At 49.5% G+C, this 27,507-nt stretch overlaps 1 protein-coding gene across 1 annotated transcript in view; it reads left to right on the forward strand.

Annotated features, from left to right (window-relative positions):
* Nucleotides 1-1,740: 1,740 nt before the first annotated feature.
* Nucleotides 1,741-27,507, forward strand: part of PARD6G (par-6 family cell polarity regulator gamma) — a gene marked incomplete at both ends in the record, with an annotated part of 62,851 nt that continues 37,084 nt past the window's right edge. Inside the window, one exon of the mRNA XM_080720097.1 lies at nt 1,741-1,812. Coding sequence (XP_080576223.1) covers nt 1,741-1,812 — 72 coding nt within the window. The remainder of the gene's footprint in view (nt 1,813-27,507) is intronic.

The raw sequence follows: 27,507 nt of genomic DNA on the forward strand, positions 1-27,507 counted from the left end.
TTGTTTCCAAATAAAATATAAAAAAGGTCTGGGAGTATAGCCCGGAGGTAGAAAGCCTCCAGGTTTCACCCCCAGTACCACCAAAAAAGTAAAATAAAATAAAAAATAAAAAATAGGGCTGGGGGTGTCGCTCGAAGGTAGAATGCTTCTGGGTTTCATTCCCAGTACCTCAAAAAGAAGAAAGAAAGAAAGAAGAAAGAAAGAAAGAAAGAAAGAAAGAAAGAAAGAGCTCATACTGTTATAAGCCATGCGGTTATGTGTGCAGAAAGATAAAGAAAATAAGTTGCTCCGAAGGTTGGTGGGCTACTTGTGAGTAGCATGATTCTGTTGATTTCCATGTTTCTCTCACTTCCTTGTCTTCTCCAGATCCCTTTTGCAATTAATTTTTAGTAAATGTACAGTTATTTAACTTGTACATTACAAAATCTCACAGAATACTTGGCAATATTTGGTATTATTACTATTACTTTGCAGTAAAGGAAATTGAACATAGGGGTTCTCTACCACTGAGCTACATCTCTGACACTTTTAATTCTTTATTCAGAGACAAGATCTCACTAAGCTGCCCAGGCTGGCCTTGAATTTGCATCTCAGGCTTCCTGAGACCCTGGGGTGACAGGTATGAGCTACCACACCCGGCCACCATCGTTTTTCAGAACCTGTGTGTCTTGTCTTTCTGACTTCTTTCCGAATTCCTCAAGAGCCAGGCTGCATTTCTGGTTTCTTTCACCCTCTTTTCAGATGCCTATTAACAAATCCTCAGTGATGTTTGCTAATAAATGATGCCATCTTTCTCTGAGCCTGTTTCTTTTTTCAACTGCCTACCTTAGAAAAAGTCTGACCTGCTCTGGTCGCTTTCCGTTTGGCCTATGCTTGACTGTGCCTTGGGAGTTCTCCTTCCTGACGTCCCTTCTCCCAGATCGGTTACACCTTGGCAAATTAGTGTGGGCAGGTGGTGTCCTGTGGAATCTGGCCTCCCGTAGTTCCCGTCAGCATCCTTCTAAAGAATTGCCCTAGACAATAGCAAAAGCCAGCACCCTCCCCAGGCTGCCCGGTGGGGGAGAACCAAACGAGGATCCGAGAGTGGATTGGTGTTCTTCCTATTCCCAGCCTCGGGGATCACGGAAAAAGAGCGAGTCTACAGAGCCTGGCAGTCAGGTTGGGGCGTGGCACGGCCAGGTCTTCGGGGTCGCGGTACCCGATACCCGGAATTGAGGCGGTGGGGAGTCGGAGTGCCGGGAGGTGAGGCGGCGGGGCGCGGAGAGCCGAGGGTCGCCGGGGGACCGAGGGACCCGGCTGGGAAGCGGGAGGGGCGGGGCGCGGAGCCGAGGGGCGGGGCGAGGAGCCGAGGGGTAGGGCCGAGGGGCGGGGCGCGGGGCCGAAGGGACGGGCGCGGAGAGCCGAGGGGAGGGGCTACGGCCAAGGGGCAGGGTTCGGAGGCGGCCGGGGGGCGGGGTTAGAAGGCGGCCGGGGGCGGGGCCTGGCGTCTCGGGGCGGGCGCGGGCGCGGAGCCTGGGTGCGGGCGGGGCGCTGGAGTGGGCGGCGCGCGGCCCTGGAGTCCCGGAGGCGCGCGGCCAGGCCAGCTCCGGCCCGCCGCACAGATCGACCCCTCGCCGGAGCGAGCGGGCCGGGGGCCCGGGCGGAAGCCTACGGCGCGGGGGGGGGGGCATCGCCTCCGAGCCGTCCTGCGGCTGGCCGCCGAGCAGCGAAGGCGCAGCGGGGTTGAGTGGGTTCGGAACCATGAACCGGAGTTTCCATAAGTCTCAGACCCTGCGCTTCTACGACTGCAGCGCCGTGGAAGTCAAGAGCAAGGTAAGCCCCCGGAGCCCGCCTGGAGGTCTGCACCCCACCCCGGCGAGCCAGTGGGGTGCCCGGCGGAGGGGACTGAAGAGCGCGGGGGCAGCCGGCCCCGGCAACTTTCGGGCTGGGGCACCGCGCACGGCTGAGCACAGGTCGGCGGGGTGGGCGTCGGGCCCCCTCCCCGGCCGCGCTTCCCGCCCCCGCGCAGACACAAAGCTTGGCAGCCCGCGAGGGTCCTGTTGGGGCCGAGGCCATCGGACAGCCCGCGCAGGCATCGGACACGCTCCCCGAAAGCTGCTCTTTTGTTCCAGGAGCGAGAGGCGACCCGGGCGCGCCACACGGCGGAGGGGAGGGCGGCGTTTCCGGGGCGAACTGGGGGCCAGGGGCTGCTCGGGTTCCGGGCACTGGAGGTGTCTGGGAACTCAGGCGGGGAAGGGCCCTTGCCGTGCAGAAGCCTGCTTGCCGCTGCGAAGACTGGCCTTCGGCTCCGGAGCAGGGCCCGACCCGGCCCCCAGCCAGGCTCAGCCCCGACCCACACGCCTTCGGCACGCCCTGGCCCAGATCCAGCCACCCTCAGCGCGCCTCCGACCCAGACACCCTTCCCGGGAGTGCCCCCAGCCCAAGCATCCTATCCCCTGCGCACGCCCCCTGCCCAGACTGCTGACGACCCGCTATGGACGCGCCGAGCTAGAACCAGAAGCCCTGGGCACGCCCCAGCGGGTCCTGCTGCCCGCGCCGGGCCGAGCGTGCTCGAACTTGCGGGCACTATGCGTGTCTGGGTAATTGGCTGATAGCATCTGGCGCGCCTGCCCTTTGCGGGGGCGGCTGATTCGCTGCAGTAGCTTTTGTCTGCGAGGGTCTCTGTGGTGGACTCCTGCGAGCCGGACGAGCTGCCGTTGTTCCAGGTCTAGTGGGAGAGGGCACTTCAGCCTTTTGCTAGCTACTGTCTGGGAGTCCAGTGACCCTCTCGCCCTTCCTTGCTACGCACCCCTGTTCTCTGTAAAACTAGTCAGGGCTACCAGAGCGGTGGGAAAGGGCCAGGCCTCGGGTGGAAGTGAAGGGGGCCGTGCCCCAGCTCTTGGCTCGCTTTGGGGCAAGGGGGCTAGTGTCTCTTTTGGTGTAGAAAGAATTTCTTCGCAGGGGATGGGGGTTGGGAGGGGTCCCAGCAACGTGCAGCAGTGAGTGGAAGGGCTTCCCTCCCATCTTGGAAAGATACATTTTCTGGGTCCTTTATTTCCCCAAATGCCAGTTCCATGACTTTGGTTCCACTCTCTTCTCTCTGGAGTCCAGGAGTGCCCCAAGCCTCAAAATCTAATGTGCCAGGCATGGGTGGTGAGTGAAGGACCCACAAGCCAGAGGGAGGTCGAGGAATTTGCCCACTTTTTCTTTAGAAAGTAGCCACTGAGACTGGGTGTGGTGGCTGCACGCTTGTAATCTCAGCATTTGGGAGGCTGAGACAGGAGAATCGGGGTTCGAGGGCAGCCTCAGCTACTACTTAGTGAGGCCCTTTGCATCTGTGAGACCCTGTTTCAAATAAAGAATTAAAAGTAGGGCTTGGGATGTACTTGGAGGTAGAATTCCCCCTGGGTTCCATCCCCAGTATCGAAAAAAAAAAAAAAAGTAGCCACTAAGGATGGCGGAATTTACCTTTCCTTAATTTCTTCTTTTGAGATCATTGTAGATTCACAAGCAGTTGTAAAAAAGAAGGCGCAGATCCTAGGACACCATCCAGCCATCTCTCAATGCCATCTCATGTGATTAGCACCCTGTCCCCTATGTGGGACCCTGACTGGATATCACTGGGTGTCCTGGCTCACTTGTGTGTGCCTGAAGGCCCGTGCCGTACATACACCAGCATAGTCCTGCCCTTCAAATGACTCCCTCCTGCCACCCTTGCACAGTGGCTCCTCCCTTCTGAGTCAGTTGTATTCAGCACTCTGTTGAGGTGCTCAGCAGCCATGGAGCGCCCTGCGCCTTCTCAAACACACAGCAAGGCCTTGGGACAGATATGGAAGAAATGCTCTTACCATTGTAGCCCTGCAGTTGGCTGGGCTGGAGAGTGAGGACCTGCCTTTGCCTGTCCCTGGGGGGTGTTAGCTTGCTTGCCCCTCTAGCTCTACGCAGCAGAGAGGTGCCACCCATGCCACCCTGAGGTTCAAATTCAAGTGTAGTGGATGCTCCTAGGGAGGTGAGTGGCAGAGCTGGGGCTTTGATTGAACATGGGAGTCCTTGGGAGGTCCATGTGCACCTGGGTCCCTCTGGACTGGCTGTCCCACTCCCCTCCTACACTGGAGCCAGGATTACAGCTTGCAGGGAGGGTCTGTATGGCTTTTCCTCTGTAACCCCCCCCCCCCACACACACACACAGCGTTAGTACGTATTCCTATGGAGTCATCTCTGCAGGGTGAGCCTGCTGTCAAAGTGGAAGGGGCAGGACTTGATGACAGTGAGGGCATCACATACCCGAAATGTCACACTGTGGCAAGATGGGCTTTCTGTGAGAAAATGGCAGACAGGGAGTTGGGTCTACCCAAGGCTTTCTGGCATGTCATTTAACTTACTCTTTTGAGCCTCGGTTATCTTACCTATAAAAGGGCTTTATACCTGATCTGCTTACCTTTTGAGATGAAACGAGGCAGTGAGTGTGAGGCTCTGTTGGCACTGGAGCGTGCACAGTTGCATGCTGCAGATCAGGACCCTGGCATCTCCTGTGATCCCAGTGATGGGCAGATCACGGGTTCCAGGACAGCCTCAACAATTTAGCAAGACTCACACACACAAAGAATGCTGTGCATCTCAAGACACATCTGGTCTAAAAGCTGCCTCAGGCCCTCTCAGAACTGGCACAACTCTGCCACAGCTAGTGAGTTCCTGGTAGGAGCCAGGTAGACCAGGGGGACAGGATACTGGTTTGGTGGGTCTCCCCATTACATGTACCCTACACTTCCCCAAATATCTTCAACTCCAACAAGTCGGTTTGCTCCCCAGTCAACAGCCTGTACTTTGCATTACCTGGTTCTGGCTGTTTGCCTCTTACCTTTGACTTTGCCTCTCCTCTCCTAAGATATGTAGCTGGTAGGAAGTGACCCTGCAGATGGAGGGGGTTTCAGGCTGAGGGCAGAGGGCAAATACCTAGGCCACCTTGAAGAGCAGCAGGAAGGCCAGTGCCAGGTAGAGAGGCCCACAGGGGCAGTGACAGGAGAAGTACCTCATTTGAGAAGCTAGAAAGCACATCACTAGAACCCAGTGAGGCCTTCAGCCCATCAGCATATTATACCCACCCTCTGCTTGTGCTAAACCGGAGGACCTAGGTCACATCTCAGCAGTGATGCAACCTCAGAATCAGTTGAGGTGTGGTCCTTGGTTCTGGCAGACTTTGAGGCCTCTGTCCACGCCCATATTGGCTTGTGTGCCCTGCAGCATGGCTTCTACATCTGAAATGCTAAGAACCAACCTCCTAGACTGCATCCCTCCTACAAAGTCATTGCACGGGTGCCTGCCCCAAGCCAAGCACCCACCATCTAACCCCTCCCTACTCACCTTATGGCGCCTGTCACAATGTTCCTGCACATCCTTTCAGGGCAGGTCAAAAGACCCTCCTGGCACTACACTGAGCTCCAAGTATCCACGACATCTGGGAGAAAAACACTAAAAGTTTCATCCTTTTGTGCCTCCTGATTTAAAGAATGTTGGGACAAAAGAGAGGTAAACATCACTGTTGATTTTCCTGTCCCAAGATGAGATACTGTCTTGTGTCTCTTGTGGCCCTCCACTTGGTTATAGGCATATACATGTGTGCCATGTAATTATGTACAGAATTAGCATTATAACATTATTTTGCAGCCTGTTTCCCACTTCCAACATGACAGTATGTTGCAAATATTTTTCATTTCATTAAAAAAGACTCCATAATATTCCACATCATGTCTAAGCCATAATTAATTTAACCAATATCTTATTTAGGTTACTTCCCATTTTTTCATAGTGTACAGTGCTTTAACATTTTGGTCTTTACATAAAGATATTTATTTATTTATTTATTTATTTATTTATTTATTTATTTTGGTGGTACTGGGGGTGGAATCCAGGGGTTTTCTACCTCTAGGCTATACTCCCAGACCTATTTTATATTTTATTTGGAAACAGGGTCTCACTAGGTTGCTGAGAGCCTCACTAAGTAGCTGAGGCTGGCTTCGAATCTGTGCGATCCTCCTGTCTCAGCCTCCCAAGCATGGGGATTAAAAGCGTGCGCCACCACGCCTGGCTTACATAAAGATATTTAGACTGTGTATCTATGCATGTATATATGTAAAGTATGTGAAAATTATTGGTTTTATTAAGTCAGTGTAGAACTCTTCCTGTTTGTTCAAGACAAATCCTAGAAGTTCAGAGAAAGGTATGTACATTCCTTTTTGGTGGTGCTGGAGATCAAACCCGAGGCCTCTTGCATGCCAGGCAACCATTCTACCAATGAGCTGTATCCTCAATCCAGTGTGCACCCACTTTCCCCCCAGTATGAGATGAAACTTTGGGATGCTCTACCTTATGGGTGCTATGCTAGTGTTCAGGGTGCTGAGTGAAGCTGGTGGCTCCCCGCCCTGAGGAGGCTGAGTGTGTAGGGAGTGCTGTGGTCCTGGCTGGCCAGTTCTGCGGGGACAGCTGGGCACACGGTTCCTTGTGTCGGCTTGTCCCCTCGGGTCCCCAAGATCTTATCACTCACTGGGCTTGTTGGCTACAGTAGCGCTGCAGGGCACGCCCTTTCATCTGGGATGAGACACCAGGTGGGACCGGGCTGGGGACTTGCCTCCTGTGGGCCAGTTGAGAACTGCCTGGACTCGGTTTGACTCACCTGTGTGTCAGCTACACCCTTTTAAGATGCTGGTTGCAGTACTTCTGCACGTAGGTGTTCAAACAGGTTCCAGGACTTGATTTGGGAAGTGGCATCCAGAGGAGACTCTCATAGGGACCCAGATGAGCTGTCGACCTGGGGGTATAGGTGGCATTGCTGCCCCCCCCCCAAAGACCGCTCATCTCTTAATGGTCTGTGACTTCAAGTGGCTAAGCATCCTGATGGCCTTGCTGTGGAGCCACACCCAGCCAGGGAGTTAAGTGCTGTCCTAGGACCCCAGGCATTTCAGATACAGGGCAGAGTTCTCCCTGTTTCAGGGAAGGGAAGGGAAAGGTGTCAGGGACTGGGAGGTGCAGTTGCTCAAGGTCTCAGAAGCCCTAACATCTGGGAATTATGTTGAGAACTGGGACCAAGGGTTCTCCTGATCTTTCCATAAGGGGTCTCCTCGGCCTTCAGAGGTAGACAGCAGCAGAAGGTGCTGGGCAGTGAGGTTTGTCCAGCTGGCTGTTTCCCTGTCAGATCCACATTTTCTGGCCCCCACTTCCTCTTGACCAATCTCAATTTTACTGGGAGCCATGGGAAGTGGCTTCTCCTTTGCAGCCCCCAAGCTTCTCAGCACATACCTGACCCCTGCTCTGAGGCTGCTCCTGACACGATATACATAGCCTGCTACACAGAGGCTGAATATATGCCTATATGTGCCAGACTCAGTTCCAAATGCATCGCAACAGCAAATACAGTTTATCAATCCCATCACGGCCTGAGATAGGCTCTCTTATGTCCCCATCACTGAGCAACAGGAAGTGTCTATGGCCTGCCCAGAGTTGTAGAGCGCAACAGAGGTTCTGGGACCCAGTGGTCTGGCTCCAGGATCCACAGCTGCACCACTTAGTGTCTGCTGTTGGTGGAGGTGGGCTCCTGACGCTTCTTAGGAACTGCAAGCCAAAGTTCAGACCAGGGTGTTCACACAGGTGTCCCAGGTACCCCTTTGTAGAACAAGAAGCTCTGGCTACCCGGGCCTGGAACTCATGGAAACAGCTGGGAGGGAAGGTTGGACATTTGGGGAAAAGGTTTTTGCAACAAGGCCTTAGGGAAGCCCTCTATTCAGTAACCCTTCTCAAAAGTTCAGTCCCACCCTCCATCATTAATTAGCATTCATCTGCTTTTTTTTTTTTTTTTGCTTGCTTTTTTGGTACTGGGGATGGAACCCAGGGACATTCTACCTCCCAGCCACACCCCCAGACCTATTTTTTATTGTTTATTTTGAAACAGGTTCTCACTGAGTTGCAAAGGGCCTCATTAAGTAGTAGCTGAAGAAATCTGTGAACCACGATCCTTCTGTCTCAGCCTCCCAAATGCTGGGGTTACAAGTGTGTGCTACCACACCTGGCTTATTTGCTCATTTACTAAGCAGCCACTATGTGTCTGACAGGCCGTGCTCATGTTCAGGTACAAGGACAGCCAAGGCAGAGGCCACCCTCACCTTATCAGGTGAGTGGGCAGATTTGAGTGGTGGTGGGTGGCATCCTTGGTCCTGACGTCCTAGGTACCACCAAATCCCCAACTCTACCTCTCAGGGAAGCCAGAGGCCTCAGGGCAGCCCGGCCGTCCCACTGCCCAGTGTCCAGCAAGGCTATTTGACATAATCACTCTGCAGTTGCCATCCTTTGCTCTCTGCCTCAGGGCTAGGGCAGCCTGCAGGCTGGTCCTGAGTCATGTCTGGGCTTGCTTCTCTGCAGGCTGCTTCTCCAGACAGTACTTCTCCTCACTTGGGCCCTTTCATCTTCTTCCCATGCTTCTGGGTATTTGCGTGCCAGGAGGCCGGGCCAGGAAGTGAACAGCATTTCTCAATCGGATGCTCAAGGGAAACTTCAGCATCTAACCTTGAGGAGCAGTTCTCTGTGTGTAGTGGGTAACCAATCAACATTGAGCTGAATTCAGACAAGAAATTACTGTACTTTCACGATAGCTATTGGTTCACATTGGTCTGATAGGATTCTTTAGAAAATACCTACTTTTTGGTCGGGCGTGGTGGCGTATGCTTGTAATCCCCACACTTGGGAGGCGGAGACAGGAGGATTGCACAGTTTCGAAGCCAGCCGCGCTGGTTTTTAAGAGACCCTGTTTCCAAAAAAAAAAAAAAGTGTAAAATAGGTCTGGGTGTGTAGCCCAGAGGTAGAAGGGTTTCCAGGAACCCCAGTACCATCGAAAGAAAGAAAGAAAGAAAGAAAGAAAGAAAGAAAGAAAGAAAGAAGAAAGAAAGGAGAGAAAGAGAGGGAGGGAGGGAAAATACCTACTTTTTGAAGAAAGTGACAGATACTTAATGTACACTTGGCTTATTGCCAGGATTGAGAGCAGCCCATGGCCTCACCCCCTCCCTATTTATAAAGGTATGTAATGCTAGTCCATGGTGAGGTGGGGGGTGAGCTAACAAAACAAAGGAACAGGAAATTAAAAATCCATGTTGCCATTTCTGGGGCTCCTGGCTTCTTTGGTGCTCTGCTCTGCTGTGGCCAACCCTGCTTCTCTGAGGTGAAGCAGGCCCACTTCCTCCTGTAGAGCCACCACTACCAAGGCCACTCACTGGGACTGAGAGAATCTGGCCACTTCCTAGGCCTTGTTTGTGACTGATCCCGCTCCCTGTCATTCCCAGGCCCAGGGCTGTGCCTTCCTGTACCCCCGCCCTGCCCTTGACTCTCCCTCCTTCTCCTCCCCCTTCTGTCTAGACCCCATTTAAGGGAGGGGCTCCACTACCCATTCCCAACTTGAACATATCAGCTCAGTTTGGAGGTGCATGTATAGCATTTTATTTTGGAGGAAAAGACTTGCTGCTTAAAGAATTTAACCTCACTCCCCAAAGTGGGATGGTCTCAGCTTGGGAACGAAGCCCTCCCAAGCAGCCCAAGCAAGCTGAGGCAGAGCCAGACTGCACACCAGCTGTTCTGTGTGATGTCTGTGTAATACGTCCATGTTGTATGTATTCACAGATATTTTTTGTTGAAACCCAGTTCTCACAGCCTGTGTTTCTGTTCTTCTGCTGAGAAGGCAGGTGCTGTTTCCAGTGCTTGGCCCCGGTGACCAACATTGCCACAAGAGCTCCAATCCAGGTCCTTGGGTGTTATGTACGTGCATTTCTCTTCAGGCATGAAGCATGAGCAGTTCTGATGGGCCACACAGCCCTTCATGGTCATGGCCTTCCCTGTTTCCATGCTGAGCTATTCTGGTGTCAGTGGGGGTGAGCTCCTGCTGGCCGCAGTGCAGCACCAGGGCTGTTCTTGCTCTGCTGCACACAGGCTGCGATCACTGCCTAGATTCAGGGTGGAATGGTGGCTGTGGCCAGCCTCAGGACATCCTGGAGCACTAGAGCCACAGCTTGGCATATGCTTGTAACCACAGGACTTGGGAGGCTGAGACAGGAAGATCACAGGCTCACCACCAGCCTCAGCTACTTAGTGAGGCCCTCCACAACTTAGTGAGACCCTGTTTCAAAATAAAGAATGAAAAATAGGACTGAGGGTGTAGCTTGAAGGTAAGATATCCCCAGGTTCAATCCCCAGTACCTCAAAAATAAATCAGTAAATAGTGCATCAGGAAGAGTATTCTGCAGAATTCAGGGTCCCATTACTGAGGTGTAAAGGGCGTTCATAGCCCGTCCTTTGGTGCTGAGGTCAAATAGTTACTTTTATGGGTTTCTTCGTTCTCTTAGTCCACATTAGCAGATCTTTCTTGGATTCCCCGGGTGGGCTGGGCACTGTAGCAGACAAACAGGAGATGAATGAGGACCAACTGGGTGCCATTTGGCAGGTCACTAGGAGGGCTCTGTGGCTCTGGATCTTTCTGTATGCTGAAAGTTGGAAATTGAGTTGCATGAGAAGAATAGGATGAAGACCCCAGACAGCCTCCTCTTGGTGGACTGTGGGGTCCTTCAGAGCCCACACTCTTACTCTCTTTGCCTAAGAGGTGTCTGGGCTACCTGACAGGCAGTTCTTCTCTTGCACACACACTTGAAGTCTAGTTGATATATCAGAGCACAATTGGAGTGTCTCTGCTTCTCCTAAAAAGTCCTGCCTTCTGAGAAAATGTGTTTATTTTCTGTTTTATCCCTTGGTATGCTTGTCAAAAGCTGAATTATAAAGCCAGGCATGGTGATACATATTTGTAATCCTAATACTTGGGAGGCAGAGACAGGAGGATTGCAGGTTCTCAGCCAGCCACAGCTCTTAGTGAGGTCCTCCACAACTTAGTGAGACCCTGTTTCAAAATAAAGAATAAATGCTGGGCATGGTGGCATATGCTTGTAATCACAGGAGTTGGGAGACTGAGATAGGGGGACTGCAGCTTGCAGCCAGCCTCGGCTACTTAGTAAGGCCCTCTGTAACTTAGTGAGATGTTGTTTCAAAGTAAAGAATAAAAAATCTTGCTGAGAGTATAGCTCGGAGGTAGAATGCCCCTGGATTCAACCCCCAGTACTATAAAAATAAATAAATAAATAAATAAATAAATAAATAAATAAATAAAAGCGCTGGGGATGTAACTTGAAGCTAGAATGCCCCTGGGTTCAATCCCCAGTTCTGCCAAAAAAAAAAAAAAAAAGCTGAATTATGAATTGGTCAGTCCATGGCAACACATCTTTCTTTGTCTCTACTTCTGAGTGGAGGGATGGGACTAAGTTGCACAGGCATCTGTGTCCCCTCAGGTGGCGTCTTTTGAGGGATGTGTACTGGTGTGGAAGAATCCCCGTAGGTGTCGAAGAGAGAAACTGGGCATGTGAATGCTGCTGTTTGAGGGCCAGGCTGTCTAGAGGAGTGTGGAAGTGGAGGTAATGCCAGTACTTTTCCTGAGCCACTGGCTGCACACCCACAGTCCTGGCTCACGCCCTCACTGGTCTGAAATAGCAAATAATACTGTGGAACAAAGCATTCTGCTAAAAGACAGCCCTTCCCGAGGTGGAAGAGGTGCATTGGCCTCATGACCTGTGGCCACCTGGGCCCATAGGCACCAGTGCTGGTGTAGATATTTGGGAGCGATCACAGACTGCTGCAGGGAGAGACCGCCCGTGTCCACGTGGGCTGAGCAGTTGATGCTGAGGGGAGATCCTGTATCACTCAGATGCTTGGTTCTGTCTGAAAATTATTTGTAAACATGCCTTTTGCTGGAGGTGGGGTCCTTTGCCTGGAAGGCGACCCCGGGTATCTGAACAAACAGGGTTGCAGACATCAAGGTCTCTTGGTGCCAGAAGGATGCTCAGAGGAAGCCCCATTCCACTTCCAGGAGATGAGTTGCACTGGGGCCTACATGTAAGGTCTGTAGCTGGACAAGCTTCCATTGAGAGCTCACTGTTGCCCTGGCCTGTGGACCCACTGGCTGTGGGAGGGACAAGGCTGAGCAGGTAGGGAGGGTCCTCTTAGGCCAGGCAGACAGGTGGCCGAGGATTAGCACCTGATTGCTCAGCTCTTGAGTTGTGCCACTGTGGGGTTGTCCTAGATTCTTCTCGAAGCCTGTTTCTGTGAGGCCCCTCTTGTCCCAGAGGACTGCGCAGGCCTGTGGGAGAAGCTGTCACCAGGCATATCACATGGGGAAGGGTCATCATTTGGCATTTTCTCATCAGTTTGAACAGTCTGGAGTGCTTAGATACCTCTCTTAAGCAGGGTCTGTGCCGAGCTTTGTGCTGGATACTTGGCCAAAGGTTTCTGCTGATGCTCGTCACACCTCGCACAGTGGTCAGTTTCCTAGCTATAGAGATAAGGACCCTGAGGCTCAATGAGGATTAGAGTCCACAGTTCTGGATTACACAACCAGCCTGCATCCATCTGGTTCTATATCTGTGACTCCACCTCTGGGGAAACAGACAGCACCTGCACACACTGAGGTCAGTGTCTTCCGGACACAGCTCAGGGCTGGGCTGCTTCCTAAATGCCTCCTGCATCCTGTGAGATCCCCCTCCCCAGCAGCCTGAGCCTTTGATCCTGCTGTGAGCACTGGCCTGGGGTGTATTTGGCCCTGTGCACAGTGTCTGGCGGATACAGGGAGCGCAGACCAGGAGCACAGTCCTGGCCACCTCACCCACTTCCCTGTGTAGTGTCTGAAGCATTACTGGGCCCTCCAGACCCTGGTGTGGAAGGTCAGTTACAAGAAGCCTGATAAATTGCACAGCTGGGTACAGGACCCACCCAGAGCTGCTCTATTCTCTCATGGCTTATAAAAAGGTTGTTTTGAAAAATGGCTCCAAAGAATATGTGTCTGCCAGCACTGGGAGGGACAAGCCTGAGAAAGCTGAGGCTCCTCTTCAGAAGTTAGGAAGTACTGCTCAGCTGAACACTGCCAGCCCACAGTGTGAGCATGCCCGCAACAGACTGTCACTAATGCACAGGCAAAAATGTATGAGTTAGGGTCCTGAGGAGGGCCCAGCAGCAACCTGTCAGGGAGAGCTGTGTCCCGCTCCAGCCCTAGAACAAGCCACTCAGGAAGGGTCCCATACCTTCTCAGGCAGGCAGGGCAGGAGTTCAAGGCACAGTCTTACTTGATTCTCTCAATGGCCTTGGAGTTTGTTTGTTTGTTTGTTTGTTTTCATTCCTGTTTCACCAGGGAAGTGCAGGATCAGTTTAATATGTTGTCTGGAGCTACATACCCAGTGAAGGGGTGGAAGCCCATTTGTGGACTCCAGAGCCTGGCCGCCCAGGCTTGGCCCTGCCTTCTGAGCCTGTTTCTGAGCCACCCTGAGCCACCTGCTTCCCCTCAGCCTCTCTGCAACTCTCAGCCTGGAAACCACCCTACTCCAGGTGTTATGAGCACATGTTGGAATTGCCTTGTTTTCTCCACAGCCATAGATTGAAGTTTCAGAAAAGTCCCATGGAGGTGGGGACAGATGAACAGCTGTGTTCATGCCCTCCTGCCCCTGCCCAGGCCAGGCTAGTCCCCAGTCCCCATGCCTCCCCGTGCCCAGCTCTTCAGGCTGCTTCTTCACCAGCAGCCCCTAGATGCTCCAATGTTTTCTCCCACCTGGGTGTCCTTTGACCCTAACTGTTCCCTTAGAATTTTTCTCTACCACCATGGGAGCAGAAATGTGTTAGGCTCTCCCTCAACACTTTCTGGACTTTGGCCTCTGTCCTTTTATTACTGGCCTTGTGGCTGGGCATGTCATCAAGTCTTCAGCCTCACTCTCCTTGCCCATGAAATGGGGACAGTGGCACCTCTCTGAAAAGAAATGCCATCGGGGCTAGGGAGCATGTGGAAGCGCCCACACTTATCCCTCCATGCCATTCCTCTCTAGTACACCAGCTCCAGCTCCACAGGGTACAGAGCACTACAGGCACCAGAGTAACAGGCTCTGTCTCTGGGGCTGGGCACAGATGGGCTCTGTCTCTAGGGGCTGGCCTCGCAGAGCCACGGGCAGAGGTGGGCTCTTGGACTAGCAGTTGCCCTGGGCGGTCCTGTGGACCAGCACGCTGGTCCAGGCAGCCCTGCAGGTCCGTTGTGCTCTGAGTGATGGTGGATAGATGGTGCAGGAAGGGGCGGCACGCCACTTCTCCTGACTCACAGGCCAGTAGCCTCATTTTAAACTGTGCCCCAGTGTGTCAGCCCAGAAGTCATCCATACTGCCAAGTCCTGCACTCCAGCAGACTCCTCGTCAGGATGCCAGCCTGTTTTCTCTTAGCTCTGTTGTGTTATCTTTCCTCCGTAGGGTTCTTTTTCATTTTCTCCATGGCATGTGCATGCACACACACTCCATGGCTCTGTCCCTCAAAGGTCCAAGGTGGCACATGCTTACTGCAGGCATGTGTGAGGCCCCACAGGCAGGACTTACATGGGCTCAACTGTTGGTCCAGCCTCTCTGCTCCTTCCTGACAGACTCTGCTCCAGGCCAGGTCTCTGACAGCTGGAGACAGGTTCAGTCTCTACTAGTGCCTGGCCAGAGCTGGATGTAACTCCTTCCTCTGGGGCAGTTCTTGTGACTTCAGGACGCACCTGCATGAAGAGTGGGATACCAGAGGTGACTGTGTCTCCGCAAAGTGGTACCCACCTTGCTGTCTACACTTCCCATAGCACCTGGCACATGACCCTGTCCTGTATGTCCAGCTAGTGCCTACCTGGTCCCAGGGCTATGTAGCTCCTTCAGCTTGTCCCCTAGGTGAAACACTGTTCTCTCTCTGCACCTGGTGATCTCCTCTCCTTATACACCCAGTTTAAATTATGGGTAAGTTCTACAAATGCTTCTTGGACATTTTTCAGTGGTAATCATGCTTTTGCACATGTGACTACCATTTGATTTTCTGCTGGCCAGTGAACCATCAGCTTCATGAGGGCAGGTGGTTGGTTTGTTAGCAACACATATTCAACCCAGCTCAGGGTCAAGTGTAGCTGGCATTCAGCACTATTTTGCTGAATGAATGAATAAGAAAACTTGTTCTGTCATTGGTGCTTAAAACTGCCTTCTCCTACTACCCATTCTGTACTCCCTCTGCCTTTAGCAAGCACTTCAGTGGGTCTTGACTATCATGGCAGAGGGGGTGGCATATACCTCATTTCTGGATTAAGGTGTTGTAGTTTCCCATTGACCTTAAGAACAGGACATGATAATACTAGCAGATGCTCTAAGGGATCTCCTTCCCCCAGGCATGTTTCTTTCCTTCATTGTGGAATAATAGTCCAATTTCCCTTTTGTAATCTGGATCAGTCACCCCCACCAACAACATAACTCTCTTCTTATGAAGAGAGCAAAGTGGCCAAAGGGAGCTCTTCATTTCCAGTTCAGGAGAATCATTTCTGGGTCTCCTGGTGGACACATTCCCCTCTCTGGAACTAAGGCCTCGAGGCCAGCAGAGCATAGGTTGTGGGAACAGAAAGCAAAAGCTTCACAAGTGGGTCACTAAGGATGATGGTGAGTGATACCATTTGATTTTCACTCCTTGTTTCCTGGACTTGTGAATTCTAGCTATAGGGGAAATGGTAGAATAGAGTAGATGCTGACTTAGAGCACATACAACCTTTTAGAGAACCTTGCCCAGCCCTTCAAGATATTGTCACCAAGTTGGCACTGTAACTGCATCTTTAGAAGTCCATTCCAAGCACACTTGTAATCCCTGTACTTGAAAGACTGAGACAGGAGGATTGCAGGTCTGCAGCAGGCCTCAGCAGCTTAGCAAGGACCAGGACAACTTAAACCCTGTTTCAAAATAATAAAATAAAATAGAGTTGGGAGTGTAGCTCAGAAGTAGAATGCCCCTGGATTCAATCCCTAGTAACTAACACACACACACACACACACACACACACACACACACACACACGGTATTCTACTGTTCTGTCAAACAAACTGCTTCAGTGGGGAGCATGATAAGACAGTGAATCCCATGAACAGCCCATTACCACACTTCTTTGGCTATGAAGTAAGTTTCTTGGTCAGAAGCAATGTTGTGTGAAATACCCTGACAGTGAATAAGGCATTCCATAAGCATGGATGGCAGTCTGGGCAGAGCATCATGTATAGGGAAGGCAAATCCACACCTAGAGTGTCTATTCCAGTAAGGACAAAGCACTGCCCCTTCCATCATGGAAGGGGTCCAATATAATTAACCTACCCTAGGTTGCTAGCTGATAACTTGGAGAATGATGCCATACAGGGCTCTGTGTTGGTCTCTGCTGCTGGCAGATTGGGCACTCAGCAGTGGCCGTAGCCAGGGCAGCTTTGGGAAGTGGAAGTCTATGTTGCTAAGCCCATGCATAACATTTGTTCTTGCCACCAAGGCCACTTTGTTCATGAGCCCATTGAGCACTGTTAGGGGTGGCCGGAAAGAGGCTGACTGCTGTCCACAGACCAGATCCTCTTGATTGTTCAAGTCCTTCTCTGCTGAGGTCACCTTTGGATGGGCATTAGCATGGGACACAGATATCTTCACATTCTTTGCCTATTTGGAGAGATCTATCCACATACCTCTTCCCCAAATGCCTGTCACCAACCAATCTTCCAATCGTGTTCTTTCCAAGTTTCTGACCATCCAACAAAACCATTGCTATAGACCATGAATCACTGTATAAGTGTACATCTGGCCACTTTTCCTTCCAAGCAAAATGCAAAAATCAGGTATGCTGGGATATCCCAGAGAAGGGCTGTAGTGCTGTGGTTGTCCACTTCAGATGGTGCCTGCATTGTGCAGAACCAGCCATGAGCTTCACCAGTAAGTCAAAGTACCTCTTGCTCACTGGTCCAATCAGCATAGTGTCATGGATGTAATGCACCAGTGTAATACTTTATGGAGAAAGGTGATCAAGGTCTTTGCAAAATAAGTCATGACACAAGGCTAGAGAGTTGCTATGCTCCTATGGAAGAACAGTGAAAGTATGGCAAATTGCTTTATATGGATAGGTATGGAGATGAAGGCATTAGCCAAAGCAATAGCTGCATACCAGGTACCAGGAGATGCTTAAGCAGGGAAACCACACCTGGCACTACAGCTGCAATTGGAGCCATGCCTTGGTTAAGCTTATGATAAAACTATCATTCTCCAAGTTCCATCTGTCTTCTGCATAAGCCAAATAGGAGAGTTAAATGGGGATGTGGTGGGAACCACCACCCCTGCATCTTTCAGGTACTTGATGATTGTATTAATCTCTGCAATCCCTTTAAGCATGCAATATTGTTTTTGATTCACTATTTTCTGGGTAGAGGTAGCACTAATGACTTGCATTTGGCCTTTCCCACCGTAATAGCCTTCACTCTATAGGCTGGGGACCAAAGTAGAGATTCTGCCAAGTTCTCAGTATGTCTGTCCCAATCACACATTCTGGGACTGGGGAAATAACCACCAGATGAGCTCAGGGTCCTACCAGACTCTCTGTGAGTTGGACCTTGGCTAAAATGCCTTTGATCACCTGACCTCCATAAACACATGCCTTGACCAGAGAACCACAATGACAGTTTGGATCTCCTGAAATCAACATCAATTCGGAACCAATGTCCAGTAGTTCCCAAAAGTTCTCCTCACTTGCTTTCCCAGTGCACAGTTACCTACTGAAAGGCTATAGGTCCCTTTGGGGAAGAATGGGAGAAAGATTAACAGCAGTACTTTCTGGGTCTGTAGCAGGGTCCTTCCTCAAGGGAATCTGGCCTCCCATTCAGTCTGGGGTTTTCGGTCTGTAAATTGGCTCAAGTCTGGGAATTGGTTGAGGATCCATGATTTCCTGCTGTTATGATTTAAGGCAGACTCCAAATTCTATTTGCCCTGGAATTTTTCAGCTTATATAAATCAAATAATTTTGTGGATTTTCTGTCTGTTTCATTTCTGGGAACATCATGACTGATCAGCCAACATCGTAGATCTACATGAATCAGACCATTTTGTTCATTGCTTCTCCTCTACTGCCCAAGTACAACCACCTTGCCTTAGGTAGTTGAGAGCCACCGCTTGGCCCCTGCCATTCCAGGATGCTGTTATACCCATTGTGCTTAAGTCTCCCAAATGAGTGACAGTGGCTCACACTATAAGATCTGTCATGCAGAGACTAGCCATGACAGAAGTCTTCAAGGGTACTAGGTGTAATGATTTGATAAATTTATAAATGTCCCTCTAGCTCTCATGGAAACAAGAGAGTAATGTTGGAACGGGAGCTTGATTGCTAAAAAGTGATCCCTGGGGGTGTGTGGCCTTGGGGCTTGTATAAGATCTTTTCTCCCCCCCACCTCCACACACACACACACTCTTCTCTCTTCTTTTCTCTTCTCTTCTCTTCTCTTCTCTTCTCTTCTCTTCTTTTTCTCTCTCCCTCTCTCTCCCTCTCTCCTCTCTCCTCTCTCCTCTCTCTTCTCTCCTCTCTCTTCTCTCCTTCTCCCTTTCCCTCTCCCTCTCTCCCCCTCTCTTCTTCCTGCCACCATGCCCTAAGCTCCTCAGACCTGGCCTGACATGGACTGAACCCCGAAATCTCCAAGTACTGTGAGCAAATCTTCCTTTTTCTAAGCAGTTTGTGGTTGGGCTTATGGGTCACAGCAGTGAGAACGTTGACCAAAACACTAGTGCTCCCCTCATAAATCTGTTTCTTAGAGTACTGATGAAGCCGGGCGTGGTGGCGCACGCTTATAATCCCCGCACTTGGGAGGCTGAGACAGGAGGATCGCACGGGTTCGAAGCCAGCCTCAGCTACTTAGTGAGGCTCTCAGCAACTTAGTGAGACCCTGTTTCCAAATAAAATATAAAATAGGTCTGGGAGTATAGCCTGGAGGTAGAAAGCCTCTGGGTTCCACCCCTAGTACCACACACACACACACAAAAAAAATAGAGTACTGATGAAGGCTATGTCTTCTAGACTCACCCACTGTGGAGGGGGTCTTACATGGCAAATGCATTCCATCATTTCAAGCTCTCTGAGCCTTTGCATTCCTTCATGCACAGAAAGCCAAGGGATGTCAGGCACTTCCAGCTCATTCATAGTAGGCCATCTTTTGATTCATATCATAGCCAACCCACCAAATAAACTATTGATATCATTTTTAACATTGCAAGCTACTGCATTAAATCTAAAATTTTTGCTTAATGGGCTTATATCAATAAATTCAACCTGGTCTAATTGTATGTTTCACCATTATTCCACACCCTTTAAAATATATTCCCATGCATGTTCTTCTGATTGTATGAATTAGAAAGCTCCTTTGGAATATAATGTACTTCCTCATGGATCATACTCTGTACCTCACTTCTAGGGGACTGCTCAGACTTGCTTCTCGTGATAGGTCAGAGGCAAATGTGGGTGGTAAGGGTAGGCCCCGAGGAGAACTAGCATTATCTTACTCTGTTTCCATAGGCAATTCTGAATTAGTTCCTTCAGGGCAAGGTGGAGAAGTCAATTCTATAGAGGTTAGGGGTGGCTGGCCATGTCTTCTGGCAGGAAAAAAAAAATCTGAATGTAGGAATTCTCTGGGCCACACTTTAGGAGGCTGAGACAGGAGGATCACTGTTCAAAGACAGCCTCAGCTACTACTTAGTGAGGCCCTATGCAACTCAGTAAGACCCTGTTTCAAAATAAAGAATAAAAAATAGTGCTGGGGATGATACTCAGAGGTAGTACACCTATGAAACACCTACGATTATGTGACTCTGGGTGTGCTGATGAGATGACTGCCATGTGGAAGTGAAGACTGAAGGGGAACCCTGCCCTGAATGTGGGCGGCAGTGTTCTGATAGTCTGGGGACCAGGATGAAAAGAAGACAGTGCGAATGTGTGCTTGTTTCCTCCTGAAGGAAGTGCGTGTCTGCTCTGCCTGGGATATGGGTTCCATCCCCAGCACCACAAAAAAATAAAAATAAAAAAAATAAAAGAATGTAGGAATTCAATATCCTCAGTCTCTTCAGGGCCCTCCTATATGTCTCAATCTCGATTTGCAAAATCCCATTCTTTCCTGACCAGGGCCCTCATTTTAACTGCAGACACCCTTTGGAGACCGAGGGTGTACTTCATCTAGACTCAGGGTGAGAGCCTGTGTTTGATTTTTGGAAATTTTAGCCTTATGATTATAATGGACAAAATTCCCCTTCAGCACACACTGAAAAACCTTCAGGTTAGTTAGCATTTGTAGAGCTTATCTCCCCATGTTAATTTGCCCAGTGATGCCAGGAGCAACCAGCCAACATCATTATATAAATCCCTTAGTTTTTAAGAAATGTTCAAAAATATTATAGAGTCGCTAAACTCCTTGCCTCTTACAAGGGGAAATTAGGAGCACTAAAGCATCCACTTTTCATGGCTCTCTCTCTCTTTTTTTTTTTTTTTTTTTGGTCAAGTGTGGTACAGGGGATTAAACCAAGGGGTGTCCTACTTCTGAGCTATACCTATCCTCAGCCCTATTTTATTTTTTACTTTTGAAACAGGGTCTCACTAATCCTGAAAGCCTTACTAAGTTGCTGAGGCTAGCATTGAACCTGTGATCCTCCTGTCTGCCTCCCAAGTACTGGGATTACAAACATGGGCCACCATGCCCAGCTTGTATATCTCTCTAAACAGATCATGGAATGAATTATTAGCACTCTCTGTACTATCAGGAGAGTCTTTAGAAACTTTAGGCCTAACCAAATTAGAGAGAAACCACAAAACCAATGAAGAACGTCATCCTCACAATTCTGCTTCTCTAGAAATAATCTTGGTACCAAAATCTGTCTTACTCACAGTTCTCTAGAGTAACAGAACTCACAGGATAAATATATTATAAAAGGAGACTAATCATATCAGCTTATGGTTCCATGTGGCATAGTCCCAAGTGGCTGCCTACACGTGGAGAACTGGAGAAAACAGCAAATGTTCGAGCAGTCCAAGAGCTCGAGTCTCAGGATGGGAGCCACCAATGATGGTAGTTCCAATTCAATATGGAAAGGCCAGGAAGCTACAGAAACATTATTGAAAGTCCAGTTCAAAAAGCAAAAAATGGGTTGCAGCTCAATATCCCAGGCAGAGCAGACACGCACTTCCTTCAGGAGGAAACAAGCACACATTCGCACTGTCTTCTTTTCATCCTGGTCCCCAGACTATCAGAACACTGCCGCCCACATTCAGGGCAGGGTTCCCCTTCAGTCTTCACTTCCACATGGCAGTCATCTCATCAGCACACCCAGAGTCACATAATCGTAGGTGTTTCATAGTCTCCTCAAGTTGACAATCCAGATTAACCATCACACCTACTGTTTCCATTTTTCAGTATTGTAAATATCTTGAATTTCTGTTGGTACTTCTAGTGGCCTGAGATTGTTCTTACCTGTGGATCCTGGGGATTGGGGGCTTTGCAGGGTGGGGCCTAACCAGGTGGGATAGGGCCTTGGTATGGGACTTGTGATTCAAACCAGTGTCTCCAAGCTACACCATGAGACAGTTTTACAGTCAGTAGAACTCGTGTGTGGAAAGACAGGAGTGCCTTTCATTCATGGGAACCCCCTGGGTCCTTAAAGATTGGAGTGGAGCCCTAGTAAAACAGACCTTGGGCACTTTCCCCAGGTCCAAAGCAGTGGCAGTGGAGGGGCCTTAACCTGGCCCCCTCAGGTCCCCTCCCTTCCCTCAGGGCTCTGTTACCCCAGGCATCTGAGTGATCCGGGCAGGCCAGTAGTCTCATGGGGTGCCTGCCATCTTTGGAGATGAAATGACTGAGTCAGAGTTAAGTTTCCAGGTACCAAATGCCAAAGTGGAAAGAGGCCACTCTGACCACATTTGGACTCTACTGTCCACCTGCCAGTCTCACCCCAGTCCTGCCTCTGTACTCCCTCCTCCTCACTTTGCCCTTTCCTCAAGAAACAGGGAGACAAAGTCCTGTATCTGATACTGATGTAGGATGTGGAGATGGGCTGTGTCCCTTTGGCAGCAGCTGGAGAAACACCAGCTCAGTAGGCAGGGACTCTGGGCATCCCAGGCACGTGACTGGCCTTGGGCATCCTTTGCAGGCAGGACCATGCTACCTGAGGTAGGTGAGAGGAATCTGGAGAACAGGCTGGGGCTGGGAGGTGCTGGCTGCTTCTCCTGCAGACCAGCTTTAGGAAGCTGGAGGAGAAGCGGCCATTGTGCTGTGGTGATCTGTGTCCAGTGTAGCCTCCAGGATTGTGGCACCTCCTGCCCCTGTCTGTTCTTCCATAGCTCTCACCTTCTAGCACATGGTGGTTGGGTTTACTGTTTGCTGTCTGTCTTTCTGGGAGTGCAGGTTTCCTGGGTCCAGGCATTTCTTCTGCTTTGCTCTCTCACATTTCCAAGTGTGTAGGACAACAACTATGCACAGCAGTGTCCATTAATATTCATTGGGTGAGTGAAGGCAGGCCATATCGTGTGTCTCACTCACTCACTCACTCACTCACTCACTCACTCACTCACTCAGCAAATGCTTTTGAGTGCCTATTCTGTACAAGCTCTAGGGGCAATAACATGGAGAACACATCTTTCCTTGAGAATGCTAAAACCCAGCATAGGAAAAAATTGATTCAATGAATAGGGTCCTACTTATGGTTTGAAAAAGTAAGTTCAAATAAAGAGACAACTGTTCCTCAAAGTGACTCTTTTCTGAAGTGACCTGGCCTTTCCTGAGCTTCAGTGGTTTGGTGGTCTCTGGGTTGCTCCGTAAATGATGTTTCTCAACCATCTTCTTCATAGGGTCCAATCTGTTGAGGAAGCTTATGGTTGGGAGCCCTCAGAGGATCTGGGGCAGTAGTGCCCAGAGTCTGTGGCCTAAGCCACTCAATCTTAGCAAGAAGCAGAAGGTGAGTGGTCACAGTGATTCCCTACGTTGATTTGTGGATAATTTGGAAACAAAGCCTTTTTTCAAGGAAACATCTGATACCTCAACTGCTGGGTGCAGTTGAGGCACCTGACCTTGTTCTTACTCACCTTGCAGCTATTCTTTGAAACTTTGCCAGCTTGTGGGCTGGTGTGTGGCTGCAGAGGGTGGAGGTTGTGGTGATGCATGTGCATGGGGCAGGGCTTGCAGGACTCTCATAGGCTATAAGGAATGGGACCCTTTCAGGACTTCTTGCAGAATCACATCCCATCCTTCTGTTTTGTGGTATTCTCAGTCAATGTCTACTTAATAATGTTCTGAAGTTTGGTCTAAAGCTGGTTGGCAGATTTAATTCATTAGTTCCATGAAGATTGAGCACTACTGTATGCTTGAAGTCAGTGGCAAGCTGGAGCAGTCCTCCTACTTCTAATATGGATTAAAACTTTAAACGTTGTGGCTGCTTAGGGATTGAGTGGGTTTGACTGGTGAAGGCTGGTTCCCATCTCTTCAGCTGGCCAGTATAACACAGAAGACACAGATGGCATCTGTCTCTCTGGCACCTTAGAAGCCAGAAACAGTAATATATACCTTTTGAAGTTTAGGGACATGCACTTACAAATTATGGCACCTCTTCCATAGCACCCAGCATCAAGTGAAGGAATCTACACAATATGCCAATTTAATGAAAAAAGTATGGTGCACACCCTGTGGACAGTTTGCTGCCATTGTTTAGAAGAGAGGGGTGTGATTCTAATGCACTTGCCTTTCTATGCAGAAAATACCTTTTGAAGACACATAAAAACTGGAGTCCTTGGTGGTCTAGGGGAGGAGGCTGGGAGAGGTTCCTAAAAACCACTTGAGTTCTGAACGATGTGGTTACCCCTATTCAAAACAAAAAAATAACAGTAATAATAAACTACATCATGTATGATCTTCACCTTTAAAAAGTGTGTTTCATAGAAGACTAGAGGGGCACCCTGCTGCATTAACAGTGGTTTCTGTGTGAACTGCCAGGTTGTGTGGACCCTCAAGAGCAATCAGCGGGATTGAGGCTACCCACAGCCGTGCTCTGGGTCAGACACTTGTGCACTGTGGGGTCTCTAGGTAGCCTTAGGCAGCACCGGGTGCCACCTGTCTTTAAGGTATCTAGAGTGAGCATGGCCCGTGGCTCCCCAGATAGGCTGTGTTCACAGGAACATGCAGTCAGTGTTTTTGACTAATTCAGAGATGAACACTACCTTGAGTAGGTGCAGAAGAGCAAAGAACACTTTTTTTCTTTTTTCTTTTCTTTTCTTTTCTTTTCTTTTTCTTTTTCTTTCTTTCTTTCTTTCTTTTTTTTTTTTTTTTTTTTTGCACAGTACTTGGGATGGAACCCAGGGGCATTCTACCTCTAAGGTACACTCCTAGCCCTAATTTGTAGTTTGAAACAGGGTCTCACTGAGTTGCAGAGGGCCTCACTAAGTAACTGAGGCTGTGAATACTTTTTAAAAACAACAGAGCCAGGCATAGTGGTACATGCTTGTAATCCCAGGTCTTGGGAGGCTGAGACAGGAGGGTTGCAGGTTCTAGGTCAGCCTCGGGTACTTAGTGAGGCCCTCTGCATCTTAGTGAGACCTTGTTTTAAAATAAAGGATAAGCCGGGTGTGGTGGCACATGCTTGTAATCCCCGCGCTTGGGAAGCAGAGACAGAAGGATCACGCAGATTCGCAGCCATCCTCACTGGCTTAAGAGACCCTGTTTCCAAATAAAAATATAAAAAATAGGTGTCTGGGAGTATAGCCTGGAGGTAGAAGGGTTTCCAGGAACCCCAGCACCACCAAAAACAAAAATACAATAAAGGATAAAAAGTAAGGCTAGAAAGGGGTTGAATTCAGAGAACTACAGTAACAAATGCATACCCATATTCATAGCAGCACAATTTGTAACAGCCAAAATATGGAACCAACCTAGGTTTCCATCAACAGATGAATAAATTTCAAAATTATGGGAAATACACACAATGGAATTCTACTCAGCTATAAAGAAGAAAAAAATCATGTCATTCGCAAGAAGATGGAAAGACCTGGAGAACATTATGTTAAGTGAGATCAGCCAGGCACAGAAAGAGAAGGACATATGTTTTCTCTAATATGCCCAAACTAGGGAGCACTAGGAGTACCAGAGGGACTCCAGACAATAGAGGAGTAACCTCAGCCAAGCTAAAAAGGAAGGGTAGAGGAGGAAGAAGGCTGAGGTTAATTAATGGAGGAGCTAAATCCAAATATGTGTAAAAGTATGAATATAGCATGGTCAACCTGGACACTCATTGTTGGGAGGGGGAGGGGAATTGTGAGGGGAGAGGGCACCAAGTGCAGTCTGAATGTATGCCATCTTTAATGTTCCACATAAAAATTAAAAAATCCTCATAATTTGTTGAAACATAAAAAAAAAAAGTAGGACTGGAAATGTAGCTCAGAGGTAGAATGCCCCTGGGTTCCATCCTCAGTACGGCCAAAAAAAAAAAAAAAAAAGGATTATTTTTGAGGAAAGGACAAGTGGAAAGTCAGAGTTGGAGACATATGCCTTCAGGTTTAATTCTGCTTGTCCATGGAGACCATCCTGGAAAGGGAGGTGAGCTACGGCCAAGACAGACACTAGCAGAGAGTGAGCAAAGGGGCCAGGGAGCTCTTCCTCACGGAGCCCTGGGGTCCCTCTGTGCAGAGGCAGTCCATCTCTCCCTAGTGCCTGGGATCCAAGGGAGGGTGTGTGTATCTCACACCCCCAGTGGCTGGGAGGAATAGGACAAGACCTGGCCTTCACTTGAGCCATGGTGTTGGCAGGAGGCCTCCCTCCCTCCCGGCCACTAAAGAACACCAGGGAGCCTTCCCTGGCCAGGGAGATGACAGTGAGCAGGGACAGGACTGTTTGTAGTTCCTGCTCCCCTGAACCCTGGAGAGGAAAGCACAGTGGGGTTCAGCATGAGGGTGGCAGCCAAGGCCTTCCTCAGGGGACCATATCCATCAGGGACTGTGCCTGCCTCTGAAAGTTTGTTTTGGTTTGGTTTGGTTTGGTTTTTTGCGGTACTGGGGATGGAATCCAGGGGCATTGTACCTCCAAGCTATACCCTCGGCCCTATCTTTTATTCTTTATTTTGAAAATGGTCTCACTAAGTTTCGGAGGGCCTCACTAAGCAACTGAGGCTGTCTGCAAACCTGTAATCTTCCAGTCTCAGCCTCCCAAGTCCTGGAATTACAGACAGACACCACTGTGCCTGGTTCGGCTTTTCCTTTGTCTCTTCTCCCTTCCTCCTTCCCTCGTTTCCTTCCTTACTTTCTTCTTCTTTCCTTCGAGTGTAAAACTGGAGCTTGAATCCAGGGATGATCTACCTTTGAGCTACACTCCAACTCTTTATTTGAAAGAGTGTCTTGCTAAGTTACCATGCACTGGCCTTGAGCCTGCGAGTCCTGCTGCTCCGCCTCCCAAGCACTGGGATTACAGGCGTGCACCAGTGTGCCCACCTGGACTTCTGATTCTTTCAGAGAAAGGGGTTTATTCTTTCTAGAGCCATTCATGTTCTGAATTAAATGTTTCTAAACAGAATGGGTTTAAGTGTTAGTAAGTTTAGGTGTCCTCCTCAGGTATCAAGAAAAGAAACTTTACACTTTTAATACCTTGTAACCTAGAAAATAAGAAATGAGCATAGTACTGTTGATGAAATATTGTTGGGGATAAATGTTGAAGGATGAAAATAGATTTATGTGCCCAGAGCCCTGTGACTCTACAGCTGTCACTCATATAAGTTAGGGTTTCTGAGTCGGAGGGGGACTGAGGAACATCTGCAGTTTGGGTTCAGGGTAGAAACCGGAGTGCAAGGGAAGGCAAGTCCTACCCTGCTCTAAGGGCCTGCCCTCTGTCCTCACCACTCAGCACCTCGGACCCATCCAGACTGGAAAGGCTTGCTCTACCAGCTGGGCGGGTGAGTCTCACATCCTCCCTGAAGGCCCAGCAGGCTGCCCAGCCTTCCCAGAGTTCTTAACTTTTCATCTTCTACCTGTTGTGTGACACAGGCCCTTGGACCCCGGGCTGCTTGGGCTTCCTGCCTGCCTGGAGCAAAATCAGGGCTGCACTCAGCCTTCGTCCAGTGCCTCCCCAGGGTTCCACGGTGCCCAACTTGGCTTCCAGTCAGCTTTCACTTGGCTGCTTAAAAAAATAATATCTGAGGTGAATTCTTGTTGTTTTTAAAAATAACAGCCCTATAAGCTATAATTAACATAAATTAACGCCTTTAAAGTGTGAAAATCAGTGAATTTTAGTTTAGTCGCAGAGTTGAACAGTCATCACTCTTTTTTTTTTTTTTTCATTACTGAGGATTGAACCCAGGGGCATTCTACCTCTGAGCTACACTCCCAGACCTATTTTTTTACTTTGAAACAGGGTCTCACTAAGTAGCTGAGGCTGGCCGCAAACTCGTGATCCTCCTGTCTTAGCCTTCCGAGTACTGGGACCTCAAGTGTACACCACCATGCCTGGCAATATCTTATTTTAGAACTTTTTTTTTTTTTTTTGGTGGTGGTACTGGGGTTCCTGGAAGCCCTTGTACCTCGGGCTACACTCCCAGACCTATTTTATACTTTTTTTATTTTTGGAA

This window comes from Muscardinus avellanarius, assembly GCF_963383645.1.
Source record: "Muscardinus avellanarius genome assembly, contig: SCAFFOLD_50, whole genome shotgun sequence".
Taxonomy (NCBI): Eukaryota; Metazoa; Chordata; class Mammalia; order Rodentia; family Gliridae; genus Muscardinus; species Muscardinus avellanarius.